The following is a 12,758-nucleotide window of genomic DNA, read 5'->3' as shown; positions in this document are numbered from 1 at the left end:
TTTTATTGGAGACAATATTAGCAAAGAAAATTTTAAAAAGAATTATCAGTAAAAGATACAGTCGCATCTAGGACTTGAACCCAAGACCTTCGGCTTGCCAGGGCACTGCTCTACCATTTAATCGCTAATATTGTCTTCAATAATTAAATATTATATTTTGAGGTTATACTCATTAGGTTATTCAAAAAAAAAAAAAATAATAATTGTGTCTTAATATTTTTCTAGCTTATCGTTTCGTCATTTCCAAACATATTTATTTTATCTGTGAAAAAGCAAGTTCCGCTTCAAATGTATTGAATCATTCATTCAATTTCAAGAGTCATAGGCATGAATTTAGTGACAGAAAAGTCTTTATTAGATGGAAAATGTAAAAAAAGAGTATATATATTTTTTTTTAAAAGAAAGACAAACATTCCTGTGTTACGAATAACCTGACAATATTTGAAAATCTGCTACTACCACCACAGTAAGCTGAAAATGTTGCTTGTGTTGTGATGGAGGACTTAGCCAGCCGAGGAATTGTACACACTACGCCTGGGTGGGACCCAAACGCGATGTCAACTCGGACATGATATGTTTTCATTATATTATTTATTTTTTAAACATTAGAGTAAAAAAACATTTCTCTGAATATAAGTAGCTCTCTTGGGGAAAGTACTCATAGATAAATATTTTTTTATTAATATATATAAAAAACATTATTTGGTAAGACAGTACAATTTACAAAAACGTAAATTTGGAAAAAAACAAGTAAGTTATTACGAAAATAATGCCAGGCGGCATACAGCGGGAGATTAGCAATTTACCCCGGCACACTAAGGCATTTTGGTGGGTAACGTTTGGCTTAATTCAGTGGTTTCCAAAGTGGGCTTCACCCCAAGGGTGCCGCATTATAAATAATAATTGTATTCATTTTCATTTAGCTGTAAGTGAGATTAAAGTTTTTTTCTGATTTAAAATGTGTTTTTATTTATTTTACCTGATCCTGCAAAAAAATTAACTTGCTGTTTTTAAAAATCTACACGGGGGGGCTTTGGAAAATCTGAATTTAGAAGGGCGCCACGAATCGCAAAAGATTGAAGACCACTGGCTTAAAACAAAGTAAATTTTTTCTGATCTATAAAATAAGTATATAATTATTGTAAAGATAAGACCTTGAAGCCCCAATCTCAAACTTAGTTTAATTTTAAATCCAATACTTAATTTCCACTAAATAATTTGGTATTATTATTACTAACAAATAAGATTGGAATGCTAAGGCCCCGTAGTAAGCAGTCAAAGGTGATTTGAAAGGGAGATATGTAAATACGAATGTTAGAGGGAGAGCGCTAATATTAAAAAACGATAATAATCAAGCGAAAATGGTGAAAATATTTAATGAAACACAACTCATTTGAAATAGAGCAAAAATCTCTCAACAAATGATTTAGATTCATTTAAAGATACACTGTGAATTTTTTCATGCCTATAACATATTAAATAACAACAAAACGTGTTTTTAATAATTTTTGGAGCTTACTTTGCGATTTTTTTTCTATCAAGGGAATTTCATATAATTAACGTTTCGGCATAACAAGAAAATATTATATTATCTTCAAAAATAACATTATTTTTTTGGAACTTAAGCAGTTAAAAGGATACATTAAAGTTTTAAAATGTGTTCTTTGCTTGGAGTAAATATCTTTGACAAATACACATGTGTACTACACTACTACACTTGTAGTACATTGAACATAAGTCAAAACAGCTTTAAACTTACATTTTTTATCACCAGCATTCACATTCAATACTTCACTTCTAGTAATCCTCCACTATTTGTGCCAAGGTTTGAGTGTGAGAGAGCAATAATGTTGTTGATAAGAACTTATTTTGGTGAACAATAGAAAACATTAAGTTTTGCAAGTACCAACCCATAAAAACTAGACAGAGTTTTAAAATAAAAATGTTGGAAATACATTTAATCTTCTCCTTTAATTTTGACCCCCACTCCAATTTCGGTGGCGGACAAGGCTTCAATCCTGCATTGTGTAGGTAGCTGGGGACGCCGACGTTTTGGACACTTCGGCATTCTAACTACTCACACACATTCTAGTAATCTGGCACCATTAGGTTATATGGGCATTTTCTCTAAAATCTGTACAATACTTTTTCGTCATGTCCCACGATTTTGATTGGCTTTTATGGAAAATAAAACTTTTATGCAATAAAAAAATATTTTCAAATGGGGAAAAAAACAACAGAATTTCTAAAAAACGATATATTTATCTATTTTACTTCTACAATCATGTAGAATCACCTCCCTAAGTGCGTGAACTTTACCCCTGGACAATCTGCATAGTTCCGAATTAGTGAAATTCTAGTGAATCAATAAAAAATACTAACTATGGTTGTGTGTCTGTTCTGCGTAATCTGGTTCGATGAAATCTTGAACTCGGATTTGTTTGAATTTAATTATCATTTTTAAAGTTGGAACAGTTTTTTTGAAGAATTCAGACAAGTGATAAAGTACCTACCTGTAATATAATACTTTTAACAGAAAATTATCTTAATTGCCATTTTCCAAAATGGAACTGATTTGTCAATAAACAAAGACTATACTGTGATTTAGGTATGAAATAAGTATAAGTTACCTCTTCCATGGGATATTTCCCGGTGCAGAGCTCACACTCCTGCTGCAGATAGGCCAGGGCAGCCTCCAGCGTGGTGCACTCATTGGCAGCCATCAGGGACATGGTCTTGCCAAACTTCATGGAAACCAGCTCCAGCGCCACCTCGGCTTGCTCCCACGAAGGCACGATTCCTTCAGCCATAAGCATTCGAATCTGACGCTAATTGTGGGAAATGATTGTCAAATATTAGTATTGGTAAAGTATTGATGCATTCAGAAAAACTTCTAATAAGGCTCGGCCTTGCATGAAAATATTTCAAAAAACTAATTGCATGCAACATGTTTGAAGCAAAAGTTCTAAAGTAAAGTAAATAATTGCGATATTTTTCGTAAGAAGTTGTGAGATTGGTGGGTTTATGAAAATGCGTCAATAGAATGTTATTAATTTGAAGGTCCGAATAAATTGTTGTTAGTACCCTATCTACCGGTTATTGTGATGTATAATTGAAAAAACGTTTTTTTTGTGATAAACTTATTTTCATAAGTAGTAACCTAAATTTCTACAAAGTAATCTATATGTTTTACATCTTTGAATCCACGTGTTTGCGGCACTATTATTGGCTTATTTACTTTATTCTGTTGTCAAAACACTTAAAAAAACGATGCTTACACCAATAAATACACTAAAGAATTTTTATATTAATTTAATTTTATAACCGACAGAGCACACCGTAAAAAGCAAAAAAATACTATTTGGATAAATAAACTACTCACGCTATTTGTTATTATAAAAATGTCAGATACGATTTTTTTTCTATGGTCAAATTTTGTGTCAAAAAAAAAATATTCGCGAAAGAATCCCCTTCGCCATATTTTACAGTGCTATTACACTTTTTGACATAATATACATTTTAAATAAAGCCAAAATCAATGATAATAATCACTGATAATAATAGTGTTTTGTTTGTTTTCGGATGCTGGGTTGGGCTGGGTGATATTCTGCTTACTCCTTGAGCCAACATTTCTGATAGCCTTTCAGTGCCTTTCCACCACATCACACATCTGCCCTGATGAAAACAAACTACACATTGAGGTATTTATAATGTAATACATATAATTAACCTCAATACCTACACAAGACTATTTTTGTTGATAAATCTTAAACTGGGTCGATTTTTCCTATTAGTATTTCCAGGTTTACCTTTGTACTTCTACAATAAAATAGTGATATCCTATAGAGGAATTATTACGAGTTTAGAAGATGATCCGTATGTTTTTTTTAAATTTGGTGAGTGTTTTCCCTGAAAATCATCAAATGTTAAGCTTGTGGAAATCTACCCCACTTAAAATACTAACTAAAAATATCTCGTAAACTGACCTCTGGCGAATCTTCCTTCAAGTGAATTGCGGATATATCGATACATTTCTTATTTACGAATAAAACATGTTCAGTCGATATCCTTTCCTTCTCTTTCTCCTCTTCCATCTCATTTTTAATAATTGATAGTCGAGGTTTTTGGGAAATGTTAACTCTTGTTGGTTTAACATCTTCATCAGTAAAGTAATCATCACTTAAACATGTTTCCACAAAGAATGGCTTCTTTTTAGGTTTGTCAGTATCTTTTTTAGTATTGACGTTGCTCAAATCTTGGTTACTTATTTTCTTGGAGCCAGCTGGTGATCCTAAAATGCGTTTAGGAGTGACAGGGATGGGAATTTTAGGACCAGGTTTCCCAATTGTTACATTTACTTTATTAAACAATCCTTGCTGCAGTTTTTTAACAATTCCACTTTGTACATTATTTCCAAAGGGTAGATTTGCTTCTGTTTGGGGTGCTATGTTATTCTTATTTGAGATTGTTTTCAAAGGAACTTTTGATACGGTTTTGACGTTCGCTGACTTTCCTAATTTTGGAATTTGAGACACAAAGCTTTTTTTAATAGTGTTAGGTCTATTTTCACTCTCATTTTTATCATTTTGAGAGTCCTCACCTACACTTTTAATAGAAACAGTTGAATTATTTTCAATAGATGAGTTATAATTTATATTAGAATGACTTGTGGTCGCAGTGGCGTTAGAATTTGAGGTTGCAGAGGTGATTTTATTCATATTCACATCTCGTGGAAGAATATCAACATTTTCATCTTCGATGTAAGGAATATTATGAGTATCATGTATATTAGTTGTTTCACTAATGCCATCCAATGTTTCAACATCAATATCTGCTGTTGATTGTTGCATGACACTTTCAGCAGAAGATTCACCGTTGGAAATGTTTGTACTCTTTTCAATATGTGTCTCTTTTTCACCAATAATGCTTGCATTTATTGAAATTCTTTCCATATTAGATTTAATATGAACATGAGCATCTTCAACATTTGACTGCGTTACTAAAGGTTCTTCTATATTTGAATGGGTTGCTGAAGGTTCTTCAATATTTGACTGGATTTCTGATAGTTTTTCAATGTTGTTGTTTTGACTGTCTGGAATTAAAGCAACTGCTTCGTTATTTTCATTGTTTATTGTAACTTTGGATTGCATATCTTTATTTGTTTCTAGTTTTGCAATACCATTAGTAGATACTTGTAATTGAGTAAGATTTTGTTCTTCTAGAGCTTGTTTATTCTTTACCTGCATTGGTTGCTGAGCACTCGACACATTGGCTTTTGGTGGCGATGTACTTGCTTCAATTTGTTGTTTCGAGGATTTGATTAAATCATTGAATTCCAATGCTTTGGCATTAGGAATTTCTAATGTTGGAGCAATATTATCAACAATTTCAATATTGTTTATTGTTACAGTGTTATTTGTTAATTCGCGTTCTACAGTTAAATCTTGAGGAGTTGATTCTACTGTTTTTGGCTCACTGGCTTCTAATGCAGATGGTTGGCTAGATTTTGAATTATTTATTTCTTGTATTGAATTAATTGGTGGTCCGTTTTCTATTCTGTGAACCAAATTACGGGGAGATGGAGTCCTTTTTCTATCCAATGTAAAGACATAGTTATTAGATTTTTCATTATTCACGTGTTCAGCTGAAGCAGTACTAGATGAAGGAACAGTGTCGATTACATAACTAACTGAGTTATTGTTATGACTTCCAGTTATATCTGATACAATATTATCTTTCAATGGAGTTTTGCTCCTTTCATTAGTTACAAACGAGCTATCTTTTAAAGATTCAGCTTGGGTATAAAGGTTTTCTATTAAATCATCAAATAATCGTAACTTATTATCAGCAAGTGGGACGGCATGTTCTGACTCGGTGAAGTTATCATTTTCCCCCTCTGAGTGTTTATCTACAGCTTCTTCATACTTGTCGTATTCATCAGAAGTGTAATCATGAACTTTGTTGTTATTCATTTCGTGGTTGTCTTCTCCTATAATAGTATTATTTATTGCTCCTTTAAGTGCATTTTCATGGCCATTTTCAGATTCTGTTTCTTCTTCTTCCTCTCCTTCTTCCTCTTCCTCTTCTCCTTCTTCTGTTCCAGTTTCTTGGCCTCCTTCTGAGGTGATGTCATCTTCCTCATCGCTGTCATGTTCGTGAGCACTGGAATTAGGCATTGCGGAAGAAGCTGAAGAATGTCCATCCATGTCGTCGTCCCCACTGGATTCATCATCCGAAGTCTCGGTGTAAGTAGCAATATCTGATTGTATTTCATCTCTCATCTGTTGGATCAACCTGTGGGTATCTTCCATGAAGTTCGAGAGGGGTTGGGATTTTTTTGTACTATCTCCATTAATAGAATCAGCAACATCATTTATGGGAGGTGTTTTAGATGTTTGATTTACAGTAGAGGTAATTTTATTCAAATCCTCTTCAGGTGAATCTTTAAACTTGATTTCTGAAGATCCGGATGTTGCCAAAGGACTGGACATTCCCACATTACTGGATGTTGCCAAAGGACTGGATGTTCCCGCATAGCTCGATGTTACCAAAGAGACAGATTTTGTTAAAGAACTTGATGTGGCTGAAGGGCTTGATGTTGCCACAGAACCAGATGTTGCCGAAGAGATGGATGTACTCCTCGAACTGGATGTTGTCAAAGAACTCGGTGTGGCTGAAGGGCTGGATGTTGCCAAAGAACTGAATGTTGAAGAGATGAGTGTACCATCCGAAGTGAATATTGCTGAAGAATTGCTTGTGACCAGAGTGCTGGATGTCACCGGTGTATGTTGAGTTGATTGAACATTATTATTCTTGGATTTTTTGGTATATTTTGTTGCTAATTTAATATCTTGTTGGTTCTTATTGCTGTAGTCGATTGTTTCTCTTGATGCTGTTTCTACTAATATATCTGCAACAATCGGCTGAACAATTTGATTTTCAATGGGTATATTTATTTTAACATTTGCATTTTCTACTAGAATTTGAGGTCTTACCTGATGGGAATTTTCGTCACCTTGGTTTTCCGGACTATCTGGGGAATCACTTTCTGTTTCCGATTCACTCGATTGATTGGTTTTTCTGTCCTCAATATTATTTTCAAGACTTTGATTTGTATCTGGAGTCTCCGTATCAGATGCGACATATTCATCCAACCAGTGTCTACCAGAGGGCTCAATCCAAACTGGACTTATTCTTGGAGAAGGTGACAATGCATCAGTGCGTGATGAGGTACTACTGTTGTTTCTATCGGCTTGTAAATTTATTTGCTGAACTTCTATTGACGTACTTATATTATTTGATTTATTATCACTTTTATTAATTTGTTTTGTGTCATTAGATACACTTTCCCTTACTGGTGATGCGCTTTTAACTTTACTCTGTTGCTCTAAGTTGTTAAAAATATTTCCAATATCTTTCAAAACAGTTTGAGTTTTGGAATCGTTGGCATTGAGAAGCAGTTCCTTCAAGCTGGCGAGTAACTGGAGTTGCGGTGATAAATTAGAATTACTTTCAGTTGGATGATAAACTTGGTTGAAGGAGGATGGGGTGTCAGGTACCTGAATTCCCGGATCAAGACTCGGTTCCGGAGACATAACTTTAGTATTCACTGAACTTACCGATCTAGCAGCTTCTACAGAGGCTTCTTGAGCCAACGTTGCTTGATCGGCGTGTGTGCTTATGTATTCAAGTAGAGAATTTGGACCCGACAAACCCACTGAAAATAAAACAAAACATATTTTCCTCATTTCCATAGAAAAACTACATATTTATGAATGGATTTCAGATTATTCCCAAAGTGTTTCAATTATCTTTGAAAAGGTAACATGGTAGAACTAGTTAGGTAAACACCATAATCAGTCACAAATAAAACTTTTTTTCTATGAATTAAATTAAACTTGAGATATTAACTGTTAGCCAAAAGCTTTTACTAAAATAAATTGTTCCTTCCATTGCAACACTAATCTGTAAAAAGCGCATTAACAAATCGTGGGGATTTTTTGAGCGTTCGATGACTTCACTCAGATTTACTATGGATTTATTCGTTTAATGATAACGCATTTTATAGACCGTGAACTGCAGTCGATTTACGCATCGAAAGGGGAAATAAAATTGAAAAATTTTATTTCCCATTTCGAGAGGTTATGCTAACTAAATCTAAGATTCGGGTGTTTTGTAGATATTTTAATATACATAACATTGTCATCAAATTGCCGATCGGTGACATTTTGCTTTTATGACCCATTAAATGCCGTTGTCTACGTTGAATGCCGATTTTAGGTCAGTTTCAGTTTTTGAAAAATTGTGATCAGCAGAAAACCACTGTCATGTTGATGTTGTTGTGATCGTCAGATTAATTTTGTTATTTTTTTCAGTGAATTGTGTTATATTGTGTTATGCGTTATGTTTATGTTACAATAGAAAGATGAAAAGGACCTAGAATAGGTGTTTGACGGGGAAATTTCAAAAAATCAAAATGGTGCCGATTGTCCATTGATGACAATGTTACAGTTTTTAAGATTATTTAGAAATAGTATATTACTGTATGATTCTTACCATCCTCCCCAAGTACTTTGGCGGGAAGGTGTGTTGCGGCACCTTCTTGTTCGCGCCCGAGAACCGCGCTGTTCCCGCTCTCATTATCAGCCCCCGACGGTGGCCCCCAGATGCGCATGAGGAACGGCTTCAGCTGCGTCTTGCTAAGCTCCAGGAAAGCGGCCTCCATGTCCCCGTGGTGCGCCGTCAGACATGTCAAGACATCCTCCCTAGTGAACTTACCCCGCGTTTGAAGCTCGGTGTACTGTAAAAGAATTCCATTTATTGCTTCGCTTTTAAACTTATCAACATTTTTCATTTTTGAAATTTGTTTTCGTTAACAATCACTGTAGTTCTCTGGAGTTGAAATGGATATTTCAAAGCTAGATATGTGTTAACTTGACTCATCATTCGAGAGAGATTGCTTCAACAAAAAAGAATTGCTGGTTTAAATTTAATTGATTGTAAATAAAATTTTGAATTTCTACCAACCTTCTTTTGCCTCTGTTCAACACATTCAGTGACGGCCTGCCAGACGCTTCCCTTGTGCTTTTTGAGAGCTTCCCGGGCCTCAAGATGGGAGATTGTGCCCACGTTGTTTTCCTTGCTCTCCCGGCCGTAGTTGGTGGCCACCGTGAGGACGGTCTCCAACATGGTGGACCAGTTGTCCTTCAACCATGTGATGGGGTTCTGGGTCCCCCCGCTGGTCATGGCTATTTGCAGTTCCTCGGCTGAGAAATTGTTGAGTTCTGCTTCCTAAAAGTACATTTAATAGAAAGGTTTAAATAGCAATTAGTGTTGAAACTTTTTAAGTGATCTAAAAGGATAAGAAATGGGATTATTTCATTCAATGGTCTCAATACTAAAGAATTCCCGGTAAAATGTCCGGCTCATTGGGATACAGATGGGAAAAACTTTGTTATACACAGTAAAATGTATGGCTAATTGAGATACAGATCAGAAAAACTTTGTAAAATGTCTGGCTCATTTGGATTCAGATGGGAAAATCTTTCTGATCTGACTAGCACGGTAAAATATCTATCATGTCAAAACGACATGTTCGTTTTTATTTGTGAATATGGAGGAATTGATGTCATACCGGGCAATGTTGGTGACAACCGTCTTATCATACAGTGGCATTTTATGCATCATAAGGACGTAGCCAGTTGGAACTGTTTTGGAATGTGCAGATTTAAATCATTTTAAAAATAAATAATTATGGATGAAAATATTAAAATTACATATTTTGATTACAATGATCAGAATCAGAAAAAATAATGATATTCATAGTTATAAAAATACCCCATTGTGAGACAACTTTGAGCAGCAGGCTAAATCACTCTTTACTTTTACTCTTTAAAAAGAAAAAAACATTCCCAGGTTACGAATAACCTGACAATATTTGAAAATCTCCAACTTCCACCGTAAGTAAATAGTAAGTAACTAAGTTGCTAATGCGGACTGGGGCTTTCAAGCATTAGACCTGAGTTTTGTGCTAAAGAATATTTGTTTTTGTTGAATTTCATGAACCATGAAAATAGTACTTACTCTCAAGAGCTTGACCAGCTCCATCCCCTGAGACTTCATCACATCACTTTGTCTTCTGTGGAGCATTTGCTCCATCATGAAGTTATGCTGTGATGCATCTCGGGGAGGCGCGTCTCCGGGGTAACCGTAGTCATTCTGTTGGGAACAATATTCAGTTTAGTTAGCGTTATTCATATTCCATTCCATTCCAAAACCTAGCTCCTGGATAAAATCTTTTGCAGAATTGATAACCACACATTTTATCGAATTGTTAATAGCCAAATCTATAATATTTGAATACATAAAATAAAACTGATATTTTAAATATAAATATGTATTGCGAATCATATAATAAAATAAGTACTTAAATGTATAGTAGTTATTATTATGCCTATCAAAATACACTCAAAAACAAAAGTTATTTCACCATTTGGTTGTACATATATGGATCTACAAAATTATTTCTCCACTGTTCCTCTCTGTCTCGGTACAAGTCTGGTTTCCGCAGATCCATTGTGCTCCTGTAGGAGGAAGGAGCGCCCATTCCCATTCCAAAGTTAGTGGCCAACAGGGAGTTGGAGCGACTTCTCAATGGTCCCATGTGCCCTAACTGTTTGGGTTCTCCCGGTGGGAAGTTATTGTATCTTGTGTAAGGCGACGGGCTCTCGTCTCTCGGAGGCGTAGTTGGTATACTCTGAAATTAGGTGTTTCAATTAAAATAACCTTGAAATGCACACATATTTATCTTCTTACTCTCCGATACTTACGTGTGTGTCGCTTGAATAAGACAGACGACTCATAGACCTGTCGCTTTTATGTGAGCTTGTCCATTGATCTACATCTTTGACCCTTGAATTGTGTAAGGAATTTGATCTTTTCATGGGTTTATTGAATCTTTTAGACCTTCCTGTCCCTGTTGTTGATTTGGTATCATGGCTTGTGTCATCATCTTTTGTGGATGCCTCTGATGGAGCCTTTTTTTGGATTACATCATATGTCTGTCAATTGAAAATGTACAAGTACTTATTATTTCTTAAAAGAAATACACTATTTTAATGCTTTAATTAAAAGTTACGCTATAGTTATCTTGAATACCTGTGTTGATATGCTTTGAGGTAATGGAGAAGTCCCAGTAGACGTTGTTTCCCTTCTGCCAGTATCAGAGAGAGGAGTTTTTGGCCGACTTGGTTCTATAACGGTTTCCTTGACAGGTTGAGATTTGGTAGGCTCTATTTCCTTAGGTGGCGATGGTCCACAGCCAGTTGATACTTTTTGAGATTGATTTCGATTGACATTTTTGACCCTAACAACAACATTGCTTTCTGATATTCTGGAAACTTTTGGAGAATCTTCCTCGATACTTTTAACTGTTTCAGGGGGCGAGAGTGCCCGCAAACCTTTCTTTGAAGACTTGGAGGACTTAGCTCCGACACTTTCACCTATAATTACACCATGGCTTTTATTAAGCAAATAGTCTTTTCTGTTCTTCAATTTGTTTATTAACCTTTCATCATATACAGTGAAATAAATAAATGCTTTATAATGATTGTTGTACAGTATACAGGCACATGAACTTAATATTATCGCATGTTTAGAGTAGTCACATGAAGCATCAAGCATGAAGCCGTTTCGATTGAAGAAGTTTGGCAATGTTTTCATTACGCTAAAGTAATCCTAGGGTATAAAACACATACACGGGAATGGAGGCACGGGGATGTCACACTACTTGGTACCGGGGAAAAATGAGATTTTTCTGAGCCTACCTTTGGCAACTTGTGATTTAGATACCGACTCATCGTTGGAGTCTGATTCCGGGGAAGCCTTGGGGGCTTCTTTGTATGGCGACTTCTGATGAGAAATTTTCTGCGCGTCCGAATCGCTGTACTCGTTGGCGCAGCTTTCACTGCTGGATAATTTTCTCCCCATTGGCTTTTTCTCAATAGGTTTGGAAATCGTCTTGGCTGGAGGAGTTGCAGTTGGTGCAGTTGTGGTAGGTGCAGGAGGAGCTGTTGGTGTTTTACAGCATACATCACACACTCTTGTTCCTGCATCGTTAACAAATGTACAATATTCACAAACCCACGCATGCTGTGGTGTGGGAGGTGGTGGAGCTTCCAATATGTCAGCTACATTGATAACTTCTTCTTTAGGCAGACTTCTTCTATCCGAATCAATGTCTGACGATGTGATTGGTGGACTAGTGCTGGTTTGGACCATTTCTCTAACGACAGAAGAGTGACTCTTTGGCCTTTGAATCTCTGGAGACATGTGAGAAGAAGATTTTCCTTCTGATGTATCACTTGTTCGTCTATTATTGTACTGTTTTCGTTCAGGGGTTGGACTGGGTCTCACTTCCCGATGAACATTTGCTGGTCTCACAACACTTTCTTTGGGGAAATCAGAACTAGACTGGGAAAGTTTCCTTCTGTCCGATCTGATGCTCGCCCTTCTTGCTGAAGATCTGCGATCATCCTCTTCATCAGAGATATCCTCAGGTTCTACATTTCTTCTGCTTGTTCTTGACCTCCTGGATCTAATACTTGCTGTGGGAGATGCAGCCCGAGAGTTCATTCTGGAATGGGTTCTGCTCATTGTACCTGCTCGATTCATTCCTAAAACAAACAAAATTATATTTCAATGCAATGCTTTCTTCTTTTTCGTATTTTCGTAGAATGAAGGTGCACACAAAGTGAAGT

General features: G+C 35.8%; 1 protein-coding gene across 5 annotated transcripts in view; it reads right to left on the bottom strand.

The window, feature by feature from the left end:
• LUBEL (Linear Ubiquitin E3 ligase) overlaps positions 1-12,758 on the bottom strand; it is a 36,863-nt gene that overhangs the window by 9,157 nt on the left and 14,948 nt on the right. For 2 of the 5 annotated variants that reach the window (XM_089651568.1, XM_089651569.1), the window contains exons 10-18: positions 11,826-12,674; positions 11,158-11,501; positions 10,830-11,060; positions 10,490-10,756; positions 10,084-10,218; positions 9,028-9,291; positions 8,557-8,800; positions 3,987-7,717; positions 2,631-2,828 (exon numbers count right to left, since the gene is read on the bottom strand). In XM_089651568.1, the coding sequence (XP_089507694.1) occupies positions 2,631-2,828; positions 3,987-7,717; positions 8,557-8,800; positions 9,028-9,291; positions 10,084-10,218; positions 10,490-10,756; positions 10,830-11,060; positions 11,158-11,501; positions 11,826-12,674 (6,263 nt within the window). The remainder of the gene's footprint in view (positions 1-2,630; positions 2,829-3,986; positions 7,718-8,556; positions 8,801-9,027; positions 9,292-10,083; positions 10,219-10,489; positions 10,757-10,829; positions 11,061-11,157; positions 11,502-11,825; positions 12,675-12,758) is intronic. The other 3 variants (XM_089651571.1, XM_089651570.1, XM_089651572.1) reach the window with 3 other exon arrangements.

Source organism: Hesperophylax consimilis, chromosome 4, assembly GCF_061612785.1.
Source record: "Hesperophylax consimilis isolate HC1 chromosome 4, BYU_Hcon_1.0, whole genome shotgun sequence".
NCBI classification, from domain to species: Eukaryota; Metazoa; Arthropoda; class Insecta; order Trichoptera; family Limnephilidae; genus Hesperophylax; species Hesperophylax consimilis.
Note: the sequence above shows the minus strand (reverse complement) of the source record. Positions and strands in the feature narration are given on the sequence as shown.